At 43.1% G+C, this 19509-nt stretch overlaps 1 protein-coding gene across 1 annotated transcript in view; it reads right to left on the bottom strand.

The window, feature by feature from the left end:
- Positions 1-2791: 2791 nt before the first annotated feature.
- Positions 2792-19509, bottom strand: part of LOC113547052 (trinucleotide repeat-containing gene 6B protein) — a 16923-nt gene continuing 205 nt past the window's right edge. Inside the window, 21 exon segments of the mRNA XM_026947240.3 lie at positions 2792-6656; positions 6900-7039; positions 8502-8569; positions 8664-8858; positions 8972-9037; positions 9132-9257; positions 9363-9530; positions 9653-9793; positions 10802-10859; positions 11089-11205; positions 11372-11473; positions 11775-11897; positions 13530-13655; positions 13931-14005; positions 14116-14294; positions 14744-14899; positions 15063-16865; positions 17088-17324; positions 17327-17401; positions 17549-17570; positions 17714-17770. Of these exon segments, the coding sequence (XP_026803041.3) occupies positions 6308-6656; positions 6900-7039; positions 8502-8569; positions 8664-8858; positions 8972-9037; positions 9132-9257; positions 9363-9530; positions 9653-9793; positions 10802-10859; positions 11089-11205; positions 11372-11473; positions 11775-11897; positions 13530-13655; positions 13931-14005; positions 14116-14294; positions 14744-14899; positions 15063-16865; positions 17088-17324; positions 17327-17401; positions 17549-17570; positions 17714-17764 (4377 nt within the window). The 5' untranslated portion in view covers positions 17765-17770 and the 3' untranslated portion in view covers positions 2792-6307.

Below are 19509 nucleotides of genomic sequence, written 5' to 3'. Positions count from 1 at the left end.
CATCCTGGAGTCCTGGCTGGGGTTTGAACCAGCAACCTCTCAACCCAGAGGCGACACTCATCCACATGAGCTACAGGAACTCACACAGGCCACCTGTTTTATAGACCTTTTCACCTTCATATAACTACATATAGTAAGTAAACAGCACAGACTTTAATTTTTCCCTTTTGAGTCTGGTTCCTCTCAAGGTTTCTTCCTCATATCATCTAAGGGAGTTTTTCCTTGCCACAGTCTCCTCAGTCGCCTCAGGCTTGCTCACTAGGGATAATTCTGTCTAACATCTAGGACTGTTTGCAAGTTTTTTTATTGTTTCTTATGTTCTATTGTTTCTTATGTTCTATTGTTTCTTATGTTCTGTAAAGCTGCTTTGAGACAGTGTTCATTGTTAAAAGCGCTATACAAATAAAATTGAATTGAATTAATCAGCGATGTCACACACCTCTTTGGTGTAATGTTTTTACAGATCAAAACCCTATGAGTTTATCTCAGCTCAAAGTAGAGGCACACGCTGGATTCAAACCAGCAGCTATAGAGTCGAGAGGCAAGGCTTTTACCACAAAGCCACCAAATCCCACTGCAGGGGGCCTGCTGTCATAGCGCCTGCTGTCATAGCGCCTTTGTCTTTAAATTAACTTGACCCTAACCTTTATTTATACTGTGCATGTGTGTGTGCGTGTGTGTGTATATGTATATATGTATGTATATATATAATATATATATATCTTGCTTTAATAACATGCCTGTAGCGGTTAATAACGCCACTTGTAAAGGTGTAGTTTTTATTAAAGCACAGTTTGAGCTGTAGGTCAGTGGATCTGTTTCAGCATTTCTTTGCATTTCTGTTGTGATTTCACGGAGAAGTGCAGCAGGTGAGCTGTGCACACGAATCAGAGAATGTGACTAGAGCTTGTGATTCAGTAAATGTTCATGCAGTAGCTCTCTGGCGGCGCGTGCACGTGATCGGGAGCGCGGAGAGAGTCTGTTCACGCACTTATAAACAAGCTCTCCGCATGCACGTGACTGCTCTGTCATCAACACTGCAGCTTGTCTTTCCTGTCTGTGTTTCCTGACTGTGATTGTTAACTAAACGCTGTGTACTCCACCCACATGCTCCTGTGTCTTTACTGCCACTGAGGATTTTTATTCTTTTTTGGTGTTTTTTAACATTGTGGTTGTTATTTATACAAAAAATATTTTATTAAAAGATTATTAACTATTACTATTGTTTATCTTAATAATATTATTTTATAAAAAGTATATATGATGTATATTAATAGTAATAATAATAATAATAATAATAAACATGGTCTAAACACATCTCTTATAGTCAGTCAGAGTCACAGAGATACAGCAGGGTCACCAAATCTGACAGTTCATCATAAATAGTTACTGAAATCTGTTACCTTCCTTTATTTCACCCAAACTGTCTTTATCTCTGCTAATGCCTTTACTGTCTATAGCTGGGGAGAAATAAATAAACACAAATATATATATTTTTATTTATGTCATTATTTTTATAATTACTTATATAATTAAATATGCAACATTTACTTTATAGTCTTTATTGCACACCACTAAATTCTCAGTTTATTACAGGTAGTCCTGCCCCAAAATCACACCATTGGTTGAGAAAACTTTGAGATTCTATGCAACATCCTGTGCATGCATCGCTCACTACTGTAGGTCTGCGTTTCAGCAGGTGTCACATTTCAGCTCCAGTATTTCAGTAAGTTCATTTACAAGTGCCTGAATTTCAAAGAGTGAGGAAATGAATACTAATGATAGAGAACGAACCCTGACAGCTATAAAGAAACTGTTGACTTTATCTCCAAACATGAGTATCTCAGTCCACGACGAACTCACAGGTTTATCATTTGAAGAAGATCCTCCAGCTGTCCTTCAAGGTGAGAAGATAAGAGTGTTTTACATATATGTTTAAAAGAACACAGAAATTGTACAAGATGTACTTCTGTGAAACAGTGGAACATGTGGTGTGGTCATGTGACATGCAGTGGCTGATGGGTACTGTACTTCAGCACCCTTATGTGCTAACCTCACACTCTGTCTTAAAACTAGTCATTTATTTAAAAGTAGACCTTTATTTTTTCTTATATTTCCTTTTTATTGCAAGGTTGCCAATGCCTATTTATTATTACTGGTGAGGAAGTATAACAAGCTCCATCGGGAAAATCCCTTTTTGTTGATTCATATGAAATTACATGGATCTGGCATTGTGGGAAGTCCAAATTAATCCAGTGATGCCTTCTGGTTTATAAATTTTGGACACGTGGTTCAAAAGTTCTGACCATAAATGTACTTCCAAATTAGGCCCATATTTGACCCGATGGTGGCGCTAGAGCGTTGGCAGCACTTGGCCCAAATTTGGACAGAATGTTCCTCAGACCCTCTGCAATCAGTGTGACACATTTCACAACTTTTTACCAGATGGTTCTATGGGCTGCTATAGACACCTGAGCCAGAAGGAGAAGAAGAAGAAAACAGAATAACAATAGGGTGCATTTACACCTTTGGTGCTTGGCCCCCTAATTATACACACTACACGAGCATGTGATTGATACTTACAGATACTTATTGTAGTGGTGTATAGTTTATCAAGGTGACTTCACAACACGCCATTTCACTTCCTTAATTTAAACCCTGTTCATGTTTTGCGAGTGGAGACATTCACGGCTTTATCTGTTCAGCAGAAAGATGTCGTGTTGCTCTGATCTGAAACAGACAGCAGGTTATTACGGTGCTAATAGAATAAGAAACAGGTGAAAAGAAAACCTATTACAAAACACAACACACTTTATTTTTGTAGACTTTGAACAGACGTTTAAATCGTCCGATTTGAGTTATCTTTTGCCTATTCCTGATACTATCGATAATCATCCCAAGCCTGTTGAAGACTGAGGTGTAGAAGGTTTAAGTTCACGCTGTACACTACGGCTCAAATGGTCCACGCAATCATTTTCTACATTTTCTTGAAGGGTGCCAATAATTCTGGAGTAAATTACTCTGTATTAGTGCTATCGAGCTTAAGTACATTTGAGAGCGGTTTTCCTCAGTGCTCTTCTGGTGTGTGACGGTCAGTAATGCTCCGGTTTCTTCCTTCCTGATGCTTCTCTACTTTTATACCTCAGCCATGTCCTGTTTTCTCCATGCAGTCTACACTGTAATAGACTCTCATCTGCTATGGGTTCAAATATTTCTAACTTTATAGACCTGTTTTCATGAACACAGAAAATAAAGGTTATATTAGTAAAAATCTTCAGTGTGTAATTACTGACTGTATTCCAGTTGGTGCTCTGCACAAAGTATTGGCACCCCTCCACCTGGTCCATCAGTGGAACAGGAGCACCACACAGCCACTGGGCAGATACACTATATGGCCAAAAGTATGTGCACCCCGACCATCACACCCATATGTGATTCTTCCCCGAACTGTTGCCACAAAGTTGGAAGCACACAATTGTATAGAACGTCTTTTTTTGCTGTAGTATTGCAGTTTCCTTTCACTGGAACTAAGAGGCTCAAACCTGTTCCAGCATGACAATGCCCCTGTGCACAAAGCGAGCTCCATGAAGACATGGTGTGTGAAGGTTGGAGTGGAAGAACTCGAGTGTCCTGCACAGAGCCCTGACCTCAACCCCACTGAACACCTTTGGGATGAACTGGAACACCGACTGAACCCCAGACCTCCTCGACATCCCAACATCAGCGCCTGACCTCACTAATGCTCTTGTAGCTGAATGATCACAAATCCCCACAGCCACGCTCCAACATCTAGTGGAAAGCTTCCCAGAAGAGTGGAGCTCATTATAACAGCAAACACACAGGAATAAATCTGGAATAGGACGTTCAAAAAGCACATATGAGTGTGATGGTCAGGTGTCCCAATACTTTTGTCCATATAGTGTACGACTTAGGAGGTGTTTGTGCTCAGGAGCACACTGACTCTGACCTGAAATGCGTTTTGTCTTCATGAGCAGCACGCTGGTAAGAATAATACAGTGTAAAAAAAAAAAAGGTACATGATGTAAAAATGTGAACATTACGCTTTTTCATGAGCACAAGACAGCGGCATTCAGGCCGTAACTGAAGGATACAGACGGGGAAATACAGCACGTGTGTGTTCTCCGTTTCAGTGCATCTACGTTTCATTATAGACTCACAACACCAGAACAATTTCAAGCAAAAGTCTCAGTGTTTATTACACCACTGTATGTGTGTCTATTATTAAATAACTCTTCTGTAAAAACTCCATACAGGATACACACACACACACACACACACACAAAGATATACATAAACAGTTACATCACCTCTGTTTAAATACATGTGTGAACCACAGAAAAATGCTGTCACACAGTTGTGTATTTAAAATGCTCTTATTGCAGATTAAAAAAGGCTACATGAATGTACACTAAACACACACACACACACACACACACACAGCATGTAGCAGAAAACAGCAGTGTGTAGAGTACATAGTACATACAGGTCACAACATACACTCTCGTAAAGCAGCCACACACACGACAGTAAAGTGCACACATGCATATTAACTATAAACGCAGGCCCTCTCTCTCGCTCTCTCTCTCACACACACACACACACACACACACACACACACACACACACACACACACACACACACACAAAATGAAGCACACCACGTTCACAACTACTGGTCAGGATGATGAGGGTCACACCTTCAGGGGGGCGGAGTCAGTGTAAACTAATCAGAGTGATTAAGTGCAGTGGGCGGGGCTAAACACCGGGTGTAAAGCAGTGTGAGAACGGAGGGTTGTGTTCACACTGGCAGTGATGTGATTACAAAAAAAAAAAAAACGGCCAGATGTTGTGCAGATTTAATGAGACAAGAGGCGGAGCAACTGCTGTAGAGTTAAGTGGGCGGGGTTAGGTAAATTAATTAATATTAGCCGTCATTAGACCAATAATGAAAAGTGAAGCCAGTACAGAGGATGTCTTAGTTTAGTGCTTTGTAACATTTATACTATTTTTTAAAACTAAATTTCCAGACATTTAGGTGTGAAAATAAGTACCTTTAAATTCCAGACTTCCGGAGTTTTCCTAGAGCCTAGTTAACCGAGCGGTAAATAAAAGTATGACAAATTTTATGGAACTATAAAACGATATATGTGAACAAATAAAACAGAACAGAACAGAATTATTCATCAGTAGTGAAATATGAAAGTCAGGCCATCAGTACCTGAAGTCCTTCTCATTAATATTTTTGTAGTTTACGTGATTTAATGTGATTTAATAAACATTTCCTATGAGTGAGTTTTAATGTATCGTAATGTTACGGATTTCTCTGTGCACTCAGCATTACAGAGGCTCAGTCCTAACAGTTTCTGAGAAGAAATTATATTACTTCGAATTCTTTTAACCTCATTGTTAATAAACATTTTTGTTAATAAAGCTTTCTGTGCATAAATATAAAAGCTGTAATGCTTTCTCATAGTAAGAGCGATTTTTTCAGTAGAATGTGTTTAATGAACGACTAAACCACATTTTCTACATCTCTTCGCTAACGAGCCATAAACCGTGATGTGCACGTGCACAAATATTCCAGTAGATGGAGCCACAGTGCAGGAGAGCGAATCAAACAGCGCTTTAAATCACTGTGCCGTTTTTGACTAATTTCAGCTGAAATATTCCACTAACTTCTCTAATGCGTATGTTTACCTGACGTTATATACTTATTTAACGATAGTTACGTCAGACACACATGGATAGATTTTATTTCAAAAATCTCCATTTACTGTGGCAGAAAGCGAGAGCGCCGCATCAGGGCATCTTTCAAGCGGAAACGCAAAACACCCGCACACCTGTCAATCATTCCGGATTCACGTTTCGATCGGCTCATTGGCTATTTTATTATGGGAAAAAGACGACTGTACTTTTGACATATTTTGCATTCACTGTTAAAATGCGAAGCTGCTACGCAAAAACTGTAATGTTTGTCAGGGCTGAGACGCTCACCCCTCTCACCCACACCCCCTGTAATTCCTTCAGACTCGCTGTTTGAATAAATCTGCATTACGGGTATGTGTTTCAGGGAAACCATGGCAACCGTAAGTAGAGTCAAGTCACAAACTCAGACTGGCGGCTAAATAACAGCGAATCAGGAGATGCGAGGTGATAAAATCACTGCCTGTGTGAACACAGAGAAAACCCAGTCCAGTGTTCATACAGAAACATTCTGACCTTACATCTCTCTGTGTGTGTGTGTGTGTGTGTGTGTGTGTTTAAATCATCACTCAGCTCTCTCTCATCACAAAGTGTCAGTCCCACCACCTAATAGGTTGCCTGGCAACAAGCCAGGTCCTCTGTCCTCAACCTGAGGAGAACCCCATAGGTTGTTGCCGTGGTAACCAGATGCCACACCTCCCCAGACCCCACCCTCTCGGCTGTGGCTCCACCGGTTAAACAGAGAGAGTCCGGCTCCGTCCAGGTTCTCCCAGCCGAGCTTCGCCTCTCCTCCTCCACCCGTCTCACTCTCCACCTCTCTGTCTGTCTCTCCGTCTCCGTCTGTCTCTCTGCTCTGGGAATGTGTGAAGTGACGGGCCACGTCCTCCTCGCTCACAAACTCGGCCAAGATGGTGGTGTTACCCAGGACACACCTTCAGAGAGACGATGATATAATTATTCTAACGTAAAACCATAATACTAATAATCTAGCATTAATAATCCAGTACTAATAAGAGTGCTAATTATGTAGCATTACAGTCTAACACTGATTATCTCTTACAGATAAGAGACTAATACACTGAATAATAATCTAGTACTAATAAGAGAAGACTGAGGCTGCTGAGATGTTCAGATAAGTAGGTTAAAGGTCAAAGGTTAAAGGTGATGAGGTATACATGTGCAGTGCGCTCTGGGCCTTGGCCGCCTCGTCCGGGCTGCAGTAGCGAATCAAAGCGCTGCCCTGAGCCAAGCCGAGGTTAAAGGTCATCAGTGGGCCATGCTGCAGGCAAATTGTCTTTAGAGTGGAGCTATCGATCTACACACACACACACACACACACACACACACACACAGACAGACATACGGAACATACAACACAGAATGCATACGTGTAAGTGCATTTCAGAGAAAGTGCTTGTTTGTTTAAAGCATAAATTAAAAATGTAAAACAAATAGTATCATAATGAGTTGATGATTGATGAAATAAGGAAAGACCACTGGCGGTTGGAATCACCCTGATTCTTCCAGTGCCTCTCCCCCTAGACGAGGAACAGTCAAACCCAAACAAAGCATTAGGTCCTGGTCCTACCAACCTGCAAAGCCCAATGAAGCACCGCTAGTCCCTGCCTGGTGGACTGTAGAGAGAGTTTATGTCAATCGTCCAAAAAGTAAACTGAGCGTGTGTCTGTCCTTTCTACTGTCTTTGCAGGAAATCCTGATGGACCACAAAAGAGTACATCTGGATCCAGAAAGCCTGACAGTTAAATTACTTCTGGATGCGTTTACCCCTGCCCCAGCTAAACCAACATTTGGACCCCATCCAACAGTGGTCCACCTATGAACCTAAGGTTCTGTGATAGGCTTCAGAGTAAGAAAGGTGTTCTTCAGCCAGTGGTCCATATCCAAACCATGTGACCCCTGGAGATTAAATGACATGAATCAATTGGACACCAACGTCATACCCTGAGTGAACAAACCCATCAAGCACCTGGGAAGTCATGGTACATTTAAACTCTGGATCCTGTACTCACAGGTGCCTCCAGAAACCAGCTCCAAATCTGCCTTAGGAAGAACCTATCAGTCTCTGGCAGAACCAGGTCATTGACTGAGGACTCCACCATAACCTCCTCCCTCGCAGGTCTGATCAAAAAGGCACTGTTTGTGAAGGTGAGAATCAGCTGAAGAAGGCCCTGCCCTCAGACTCAGTGCTTGTGAACCTATCACAGATTCATGAGAAGCACCCACAGAGCAGAAATCATGTGAGTAGTGGAAGATCTGGAGGAATTCTTGAAAATACTGGAAGGTCCTTCACCCCAGTCACAGGTTCTCTAGGGTGAGGAGGCTCCTACCTCTGCAGCACCTACCCTTCAAGCCCCACTTGTGTCCAGCTCCCAGATCTTGGTGTTCATGGAGGAAGATCATGATTCCAGGTCTCTTGTAACAACACCACAACTCACCACATGTTCATCACCACCATGAGAATCAAAACTCACATGAGACACGAGAGTCACAATCATAAAAAGCACTGGTTTATCTACACAACTCTTAAAGAAGCTTGCTGAATCTCCTCCCAGCACTGAGGAGCCACCCAGGAGCACTCCTGAACTCTCATGGAGCCACCCAGCCATTTTTTCTTCTCTGCACCACTTTCACACATAACATAGTGTCCAGAGATCAACGCTCTATGGTTGCTGGGTTTGTCTTACACTCCAGCTTTTCTAATTCATCAAAACAAAGCTAAGTCCATGAAATACACAGACACACACATTCTTCATTACCTGTGGTGTGAGGTTGCGCAGCAGCAGCCATGAACTTCCTGTAGATGATCCACCACTCCATGAGCTCTCTGAAACACCACAACATAAAAACGAAACTACATGACTGAGCTCCAATGTTCATCTTCATTATCACAGCCGCTGTAGTGAAGTGTGAAACGTTACCTGTACCAAAAGGTGACTCCTGACTCTGCCTCTCTGAGCTCCACCCTCTGGGCATGTGAGGCCCCACCCCTAACCACGGAGACTGTTTCTGATGGGTCAGGCCCGGAGGGGGGCGGGGCAGCTGGGAGCTGTTTCGATTGGTCCTGTGTCCGATTGGCTCAGGAGGCCAGCTGGTGGCCAGCGCAGGGAATTTAGCTACAAACATCAGAGCAGTGTTTGTGTTACAGGACACTGTGTGTGTGTGTGTGTGTGTGTGTGTGCGTGCGCGCGCAGGTATGTGTGTGCGTGTGTGTGTGCGCGCGTGTTACCTGAGTTGTGTGTGTCGGAGGCACAGTAAGGCCAGGCACCAGGTGAAGGCAGTACGGTGTTCATCTCTGACAAAGAGACTGAGATTTAATTTATTTAATCTGTAAAAGCATTAGGTGTGAGGAGTGGGAGGCCACGCCCCCTTCACCTGTGTGTGTGTACCTGTGTTATCCTGCAGTAAGTGGTGTTCAGTATCAGTGAGTGTGTTCTCCCCCAGCATTCCACTGTAGGGGTTCGGGTCAGGCTCGGGGCTCTGAACACCTTTCCAGGGAACACCAGGCTGAAACTCTGACACACACACACACACACACACACACACACACACAGTCAGACGTGTACGCAGCTGAGTGAGAACATCCTGTTTAGACAAATAACTATGCGTGTGCGTTATACCTGGTGGCCAGGTGGGGGTGCTAGGGGTGGAGCCTAATTTGCCTCCAGGGGTTCTATGCCAATTGTCAGTTAGATGTGGAGAGGCCACACCCATATTCTCCACCCCCACCAGATCATAGTGGGGATACGAGGAGTCGCCTCGGAGCTTCACCGGACCTGGTAAGAGACCTACACACACACACACACACACACACACACACACACACACACAGAGATTACATACAATATCCAAGTGTTTATTTGTGTGTGTGTGTGTGTGTGTGTGTGTGTGTTGGTGTGTGTCATAATACCATTCTTAAGCATTATGGGATCGGGAGGGGAGGGGCAAAGTGGATGCCCTGCCTCCATCATCCATTTAAACTGAGGCTGAGCTCCTCCCACTTCTTTTGCTCCACCAATCACGGACTCAGGCTCCACCCCTGGCACAAAGCCTGCCGGGGGAACAGGGGACATGTATTAGTAACCACTTCCTGTTTGAGCATTCTAGAACAATTCCTGGTTCTCTGTGTGTGTGTGTGTGTGTGTGTGTGTGTGTGTGCGCTCACACTGGCTCTCATTTATCAATTTTTAGTAAAGTTGTGTGTAAATGTTTGCGTACGCCAAACCGAACTACAATTTTCCGACAGATTTACAAAAGTTTCGGAAACGCGGACTTTCTTCGTACTGGTGTGCGTATGTTGATCAGCCTTAAAGTGCAGAGCGCGTTCCTGACACAGGTGACGACCACAAAACGCCATAAAAGGTAAAGAGCACAGACAGCTGGGAGCAAGAAGTGAACGATCAGGGTAAAGACTGAAAGGTAAAAGTGGAAGTTATTTTGACTCACTTCTGTGCCAAAAAAACATTTATTAATATATAAAATTACTAATAAAAAGTGAGCGCTAAATCTTCAATCAGCAGGCGTTTGTTTATGGCTTACGTCCTCCTTAGGCCCATCCTCTATTTTATTTATCTTCATTTATGGGTGTGTGTGTCGGCTCGCTTTCTTACTTTATGTTCTTTAATTTAATAAAATAAAGCGACTGGTTTTGAGTAAATGTTGTGGACGGAGCTCTGAGTCCCTGAGCGAGTGCACTAGCATGAGGATGTGTTTCTGATCGAGACTCTAAAGCTCTTCTATCAGTCGCTCTGGATAAAAGCGTCATAAACACAAACAGTTTAAACTCCACAGAATATTCCAGAGAGAAAAGTGCAGTAATCCCTGCACACTAACGTTGGTCTGCAGTTAGTTTACATTAGTTCGCCTTCTTATGTGTATGCTAACACACACTCGGGGGACTGAGTAAGGTTTTTGTGAGTTTACAAGATATTCATGAGTACCAAACATATAAATAAATTACTAAACAAATACGTTAATTTTATAAACAATTAATAAATAAATCAGTTCATATCTAGCTTCATAAGTGAGGCCCAGTGTGTGGTACTGCGCTCCGACTCACCCGGGAAGGATGTGGGGGTTTTGGGGCGCTGCTGAAGAACAGCCATGATGCGGGCCAACTACAGACAGAGAGAGAGAGAGAGAGAGAGAGAGAGGGAGAGAGAGAGAGAGAGAGAGACGTGTATTTCCACTCTCTATTTCTCATGTCCACACTTTTTCAGGTACGTTAAATGAATCCTATGTTATTGTGACAGGATTAATCAGAAAGTGCAGTGTGTACAGCAGTGTGATGTCAGAATCCCGGCTGTAACAGTCAGTGGATTTAATATTTCTGTTTTGTCTGAGTACCTGCTGTGGGTCCTGATGCTGAAGCAGAGGAGGAGGAGGAGGATGGGGGAACTTCCTGTGAGACAGGAAATGATGATGCTGCTGCTGCTGCTGCTGTTGCAGGATAAGCTGATAAGCCTAAAAACAAGAGCAAGATGAAGTACGAGATACAGAGACAACATTCATTTATTTGACTTATATAGTGGTCAATGAATAAAAGCTCTGCAATATATTTTCAGAGAGAGCACGACAAACACATCGAGCGCAGATTAAAGATTAAAGCGCTGATAAAGAATATATTTACCAGCTGGACCTGCTGCATGTGGGGGTGTATCCCACTGAGCATGGCTAAGTGCTGAGGGGAGAGCTGTGGGGGGAACATCGGATTCAGAACGGACCCCGAAACCTACACAGACAATAACACACACACACACACACACACACACTGTTCCAGGAGCCAGGAAGAGCAGTTACACAATACGCTATAATCTGGTGCTATATGAAAGATAATTATACAGTAGAACCCAAAAACGCTTAATAATTTATATAACCATATCAATTATATTACTCAAACAAGACACCGCCATTCAAGTTTGTTCTTATATCTTCTGTCAATGTTTTCGTTATTGTTTTTTGTACATTTTCAGTAAGAAAATGTTGCATTAACTTTTGACAGCTGATGAAATGAGAACATTTCTTTGACTTACCTGAGGAGGGAGGAACTGCTGAGGCACTTGTGCTCGTACTCCAGGGGAAGGATTTATGTGATGCACACCCGGCTGATGCATTCCTCTTAAATGTGCAACACCACTGGTATTAAACACACCTGTCTATAAAAATGATAAGAGTGTGTGATATTAAACAACACCGCCTCAGATCAGCAAACAATGTTAGGATATGTTTTACTGCAGTATTATGCAGTGGTCAGCAGACACTATAAAACATACAGTCCCCATATCACAACTCCAGAATTTCAGCTTTCATTTCCTGATATTTACATCTAAACGTGTTAAACAACTCAGCACATGGCACCTTTTGTTTGAACCCACCGGTTTTTCAAGTGATCAAAAATACTGGAACATGTGACTAGCAGGTGTTTCTTGTTGCCCAGGTGTGTCCTGTTAGATTGATTGTTTAAACGATTAATAGCTCTGAATATCTACTCTTGGTTTGATCCCTGGGTTTCACCTGTGAAGACTGCATTTGTTGTTAAAAAGGATAAACCAACATGAAAACCAGAGAGCTGTCTATGGGAGAAAAGCAAGCCATTGTACTAACAACCAGACATGAAACAGGTCGGATGAGGAAAACAACAGCAGATGATGACAGAAACATTGTGAGAGCTGTGAAGAAAAACCCAAAAACAACAGTGACATCACCAACAACCTCCACAGGGCAGGGTGAAGGTACCACAATCCACAGTTTGAAGACGATGTCGAGAGCAGAAATTTAGAAGCTAAACCACAAGATGCAAACCTCTCATCAGCAGTAAGAATCAGAAGACCAGATTGGAATTCACAGAGAAATACAGAGATGCTCCACAAAAGATCTGGAACCGAGATGAATCTCTACCAAAGTGATGGAAAGACCAAAGTGTGGAGAAAGAAAGGATCTGCTCATGATCCAAAACACATGAGCTCATGGGTGAAGCATGGTGGAGGTAGTGTCATGGCTTGGGCTTGCATGGCTGCTTCTGGAACAGACTCACTAATCTTTACTGATGATGGAGCTCATGATTTAGCAGCAGAATGAATGCAGAAACCTACAGAAACATTCTGTCTGCTAATTTACAGAGAACTGCATCCAATCTAATTGGGAGGAACTTCATCATGCAGCAAGACAACGACCCAAAACACACTGCAACACAACAAAGCACTTTATCAGGGGAAAAGTGGAAGGTTTTAGACTGGCCAAGTGCATCAGCAGACCTTAACCCAACTGAGCAGCATTTCACCTCCTGAAGAGGAGACTAAATGGAGAAACCCCCCAAAACTAACACCAACTGAAAGAAGCTGCGCTACAAGCCTGGAAAAGCAGCACAAAAGAAGAATGCAGCAGTTTGGTGATGTCAGTGGGTCACCAGCTTAATGCAGTTATTGCAAACAAATATTAAGTGTTATTTACTTTCTCACCTAAAAGCTTGGTGGTCTGCCACCAAAGGTGCCATGTTATAAGTTGTTTAACATGTCTAGATGCAAATATCAGGAAATGAAAGCTGAAATCCTGATCTATCGTCTCATATTCATCTTTTGATCTCAAACCCAAATGTGTTCAGTGTAAAGTAAAAACAAAAAGGTCTTGCCATTCCAATACTTTCAGAGGGGACTGTAGCTGTGTAACATTATTGCTCATTTAAAAAATTTGCTTTCTTCTTGACATCGTAACCAAAATCGTATTGTATTTATACTTACACACCATTTATATACACTATATCTATACACCGTTTCAGAGTAGGGTCCTACCGTGCCAGGTTCCTTGGAGCCGTGTGAGCGAAAGCTTCCTCCTCCTCTTCCTCCCCTCCTCATCTCCCCATTAAAGTCACTCATCCCTCTCCTGCTCCTGTCTGATGCTGACACAGGTTCTTCGTCCTGATCCAAACCAGTATTTTAGATTAGATTAGATTAGATTCAACTTTATTGTCTTTGTGCAGAATATGAGTACAGAGCCAATGAAATGCAGTTAGGTTTGATAATTATGTTAGCTGCATGTTGGTATTCTACGCTACAGTAATGTTATATGATGTACGTATGTGTTGCATGTTCTTGCCAAGTCAAATTCCTGTGCACACTTTACATTCAGTAAATAAACACTTAGTTTGCGTTAGAATTAAACTCTGATGCCATATCACTCAATTGTGAGTTACCGTGATTCCCATGTTTGACAACTGCCGAGTTATTGAACCTGTCCAGGAACCCCCACCGTTTCCTTTCAGAGGACCCTGAGAGAAAACAGACCAACAGTTAAAATACGATGGTAGACAAAATCAGCTAGAAACTAGAGCCCACTAGCTCAATTCAGTGCGAGAGCTTTATCAAGACCCCTATGTACCTTTGCTCCGGTTCTCCTGCCACCCTGACCTTGGTTCCAACCCCCAGAGGAAAAGGAAGAAGTGTTGTCCTGAGACCTGTTACCCCACATGCCAGAACCACTATCTTCCTCCTCCCAACTGGAATGGCGTGAAGTGTTTAAACCTTCATCACCCCAGCCATCTTGCATAGCCTTTGAACCTGTGGGAAAATAAGCACATAGCTTGTGCAAAACTCAAGCTGTACTTGGAGATCCAGACACAAGTTGTAGTCTAAACCAGAGTGTCCAGTCCAACTCATGGAAAACAGCTGGATCAGTAGCATAGGACATTACCAATGTGTTATATTGGTGTAGGAACTAAACAGAATGGTAGACCTCCAAGAGCAGTGTAGGAATTAAAAGCTAGCAATTCAGTGATCAACCACTTAGATTGGGAGATCTTCAACAGTAGTGCTAGAGCTAAATCACTTCAGGACGAAATATCTCCAAAAGCAAGACTGGATTGGCTTAGAGCTCAGATCATCAGGGTGATAGATCAACAGAAGCAGGGTTGGTACTAAAACAACTGAATTTTACAGCATGGTAAACTTTCAGGGACAAAAAGGGTAGATCTCATGGAGTAGGTTTTGGCCTAGAAAGACATTCTTACCAGTCTTGGCTGGATTGGAGCGGGAGCCGCCCCATCCTGTCCCCTTCCCAGATTCCTCTGGATCCCTCCAGCCTGAGGGAGCATCAAAGGCCTTCCCCCAGCCTGCTGTGCTGTTGTCCATGACCTGTTCAGAAGCACCAGCACTCCGTTCCCACGCTGAAGATGTTAGGGGAACCAAATAACTTAAGTGAGATACAGCATAACAATATTACAAAAGATTACCACCCTATTACAATATGAAACATGTTGTTGTACTACACTCCCACAGAAATGCTCCTATCTGTGCATCCTTACAAACTACATTCAATTCACTCCCAACCTGTGTTTTTGTCTCTGCTGGGCAGGATGGTGGCTGGCATGGACTCATGCTGTTGTTGAGATGGCTGACCCCTCTGCTGCAGGTTGCTCTTGTCCCACATGTTGACACTCCTGTTGTCATAGTGAGCAGGGTCACCCCAGGCCGATGTACCATCGTCAATCTCCATCTTCCTGCTAATGGACTGGGGTGAGGGCTCTTCCCAACCACTTGGCTCAGTGGCTGAAGACGTGTGTGGGATTGGACCGGGCTTCCATCCTGAGCTTTGGTTCAGTGCCACTGGGCCTGCGGGTGGATCCCTGGACTCCTGTGAGCCTCTTGGTTGAGTAAGTTGGGACTGAGATTGCTGCAGTTGCTGCTGATTTGGGCCTTTCAGTGCTGTCTGATTGTTTGGTATATGTTGCGGTTGGTGGTTGTCCCCCCATCCCTGGTGCTGTTTGCTTCTCCATCCCTCATTCTCAGAGTCAGCCCATGATTTCTCACCTTGTCCAGCTCTACCCTTGTTTTCCCCCCACTGAGTGTCTCCTAAGCCCCAACTGCCCCTGTCCCCTTCTCTCCGCTGCCCACCATCTCTCCTATTCCCATCCCACCTTCCTACCTGCTCATCCTCAACAGCCTCCACCCAGCTGTTTCCTCTCCCTGTCAGTAGAGCGCCCTGTTTACTATCTATTTTCTCCTCACTTTGACCCCCTTTGCTCCATGCCCCCTGGCTCCTGGCCCCCTTCACCTGGCCCTGTAAATCCCTGGACCACTGAGCACAGCTGGGGCTGTTTATATCAATCTGAGCAGGCCCAGTCCAGTCTCGACCTGATTCAGAGCTACTGTCCACCTCCAAATCCCAGGCTATGCTCTGCTTGATCTTGGTCTGCCCCCAGCCAGTGTTACAAAGTACTCTGGGATCCAGATCACTTCGACTGAGCATGCTCTGTAAGGTCACTTCAGTGCATGAGGCTTGAGCTCTGGAGTTGTTGAGAGACCAAGTCCCATCTTCACTACTTCCGTGGCCAGCAGACTCACACTCTGATCCCTCCCATTCTCTTTCATTCATCCTTTTCTCACTATCTGTTGTTGTTGTGTTGGTTGCAATCATTTGAGTGTCTTGTAAACAACCTGAAGAGCTTTCTTTTACAAGTCCGCTCATGCCTTCTTTTGGCACGTCACTCCGCTTAATTGTAGCTGCCTGCTTTTTTAGACCACTTCTTTCTTCATCCCAGACTGTCTGCGATACCTCATGGCTGACTCCATCATTTCCAGTGACTTTCCATCCCACTTGGCGTTCCCCAGATGTTCCCCACATTTCTCCAGTCTCCAGCAGTTCTCCACTTCCCCTACTATGACATGTATCAGGATTTAAGGCTTCTAGATTTGAACTGAAAGTAGGAAGTTGTACTGCCTCATTTAACCCTTTGCAGTCATCAGCAATATCAGTTTCTGCTTGTTTTGGTCCTACTTCTTTTTCCACCCTGTTGTCCTCAAATTGGCCTCCATCCTGGCGTTGTATCTTCTGCTGCATGCTTTCTCCATCTGCCGAATTCAAGGCAGTTTCACAGGAGGAAGGGGAGACTGACTCTGAGTTGCTTCCATCTGCAGTGACGCCGAGCTCCACCTGTTCTGTCTTGTTCTTTTGCATGCCTTGTTTGCATTCCCATGAAGCTTTGCTTAGGGACTCGTTCTGCCTTCTGCTGTCCACAATACTGGGCCATGCCTGCAGGTCAGAGCCGTCCACTACAATCTTATCCATTCCCTGAGACAGCAGCGGTGCTCCGGAGCCGGGGCCGCATGTGGAATTTGCATAAGTTAAAGACGCTAAAGACAGTAAGGAAAGTGAAGAAGAAAGTTCTACATTAGGATCTAGAAAAAAGAACAATAAAACAGTCTTGAAACAGTGCTGAATCTAGCTATACAGAAGCGGTATCTGGGTTTAATTACTCTAAATCCCTCACTGGTACATGAAAGCTGAAGAAGGGCAAATAAGGATGTATTTTGGTGAATAGTAATGAAGGTGTGTGTAATAACGTATTAGCCCACCTGAGCGTTGTGTAGTGTTTGCATTCGACTGATCCCCTGTGTGGAGGAATGGTGAAATTCCATCTAGAGACTGGCCTCTCTTCAGCAGAATTTTAGGCTCCTGATGGTTACGGAAACGAGGTGGCACTTCACGGGACATGTGCCACACAGACACTGCAGGGGGCACCTGTCCATTTGCCACAGTGGTTTGCTTTGCATTATTATTATCACTTGCAGGGAGCACTATAGGGCCCCAGGAGCAGGATAAGGGGACAAGGATGGAGTGGAACTAGAGCGCAGTGTCACGCAGTTGAAGGGGGCAGATGTGGTCGACTCTGATTGGAACACCAAACAAAAGACCAAAAAACATAATTTTATTCTTTTGATACCTGTTCAACTAAAAGCAACTCGAAGTCAGTATGTCAGTTAGCATACGTACGTCATAGTTTCTATGAAACTAATCACATAAGTGAAGTATTTACCTTTAAGTATCTGTTTTGTGTCCTGAAACAAGACAAGACACATTCAGTATAAACAGCATTCCGTATTAGCTAGACTCAGTATGTCAGTATGCCCAAGCCTGGACACTAAACACCTTAAACAGTCTAGTTTTTGTTCTGCCCATGTTAAAGCATAATGTGCCATACCTCATGAGAAACCGGAGTACTCTGATCTTCTGTATTTTTAAAGTCTTCCATTAAACTCTAAAACAGAAAAGATATACAAGATGTAAGTCCACCTGCACGTCCACAAAGACCTGCAGAAATCACATGTGCTGAAAGAGAAAAAACTGCAACAAAGGACAAAGGACTTCAAAAGAAATTATATATATATATACATAATACATACAGCACAGCATCTGACCATTAGAAAAGCTAGTTTTATGTAAATAATGATAGCAATTATATAAATCTTACGAGTCGTATATTACTGTGACAACAGTCGTGTCGAATTTAATTAGTCACATTTTACCGTAACGTTGTAATGTAATGAGACATATCAAATTGTAAGGCGTCGTTTTGCACCATAACAGCAGTCTTATCCAATTGTAAAGACAGACGAATCGAATTGTAAAGACAGACGAATCGAATTGTAAAGACAGACGAATCGTAAAGACAAACGAATCGCAAAGACAGACGAATCGAATAGAAAAGACAGACGAATCGAATCGTAAAGACAGACGAATCGAATCGCAAAGACAGACGAATCGAATCGCAAAGACAGACGAATCGAATCGTAAACACAGACGAATCGAATCGCAAAGACAGACGAATCGAATCGCAAAGACAGACGAATCGTAAAGACAAACGAATCGTAAAGACAGACGAATCGAATCGTAAAGACAGACGAATCGAATCGTAAAGACAGACGAATCGAATCGCAAAGACAGACAAATCGAATCGTAAAGACAGACGAATCGAATCGTAAAGACAGACGAATCGAATCGTAAACACAGACAAATTGAATCGTAAAGACAGACGAATCGAATCGTAAAAACAGACGAATCGAATCGTAAACACAGACAAATTGAATCGTAAACACAGACGAATCGAATCGCAAAGACAGACGAATCGTAAAGACAGACGAATCGTAAACACAGACGAATCGAATCGTAAACACAGACGAATCGAATCGTAAACACAGACGAATCGAATCGTAAACACAGACGAATCGAATCATAAAGACAGAAGAATCGAATAATTATTTGTATCTGTAACTCTGACACTACACTAGACAATGTTATTCTTGCTAAGTCTATAAAATAGATCGTTTAAAACTTTAGAATTTAAGAGCTACATATGAAACTACTGTTACTGAATTTTTCTGAATTTTTAGCACGTATTGTTTTTATAAGAACATACTGCAGCATAATAACTGGCTAATGCCTGCTAAGCTAAGTTGTAAACAAGTCGGTGTTATTGTTCCTAGCCAGGTTCCGGCAGGTCCCGCCTCCTAAGAGACCATTAGCCAGTAGTATCGCGTCTGCTTTAACCGTGGAGGTACAACTAGCCAATCAGAGGACTGTTTGGGTTAAAGAGCAGCCAATCCCTGCAGGGTATGAAGGACTTGCCTGAATACGGGTGGGAAATGCTAGCTGCATTTTCCGAAATGACGCATTTAACTAATTTAGATAAATTTCCCGCTTTTCTTTTGCAACACGAAAATCAAGCGTTTGCTAAAAATCAAACGTGGCATGCTAATGTGGGAGAAAATATCGTTTGCGTCGACAAAAAGTCGTTGAAAGTTGTCATCTTGCTAAAATGCTAAATGCTAAAAACAGCTAGCACCTGTGGCTAAGCTTGTCATCCGAAACCAAAATAAAACTGCAGCAGCGTTACAGCGAGTTTAGAGCTTTAATAAGTCCATAACTTCACACCACACTCGATAAAATAACCCTGTGTGTGTGTGTGTGTGTGTGTGTGTGTGTGTGGGATATGTACTT

The sequence above is a fragment of the Pangasianodon hypophthalmus genome, chromosome 29, assembly GCF_027358585.1.
Source record: "Pangasianodon hypophthalmus isolate fPanHyp1 chromosome 29, fPanHyp1.pri, whole genome shotgun sequence".
NCBI lineage: Eukaryota > Metazoa > Chordata > Actinopteri > Siluriformes > Pangasiidae > Pangasianodon > Pangasianodon hypophthalmus.
Note: the sequence above shows the minus strand (reverse complement) of the source record. Positions and strands in the feature narration are given on the sequence as shown.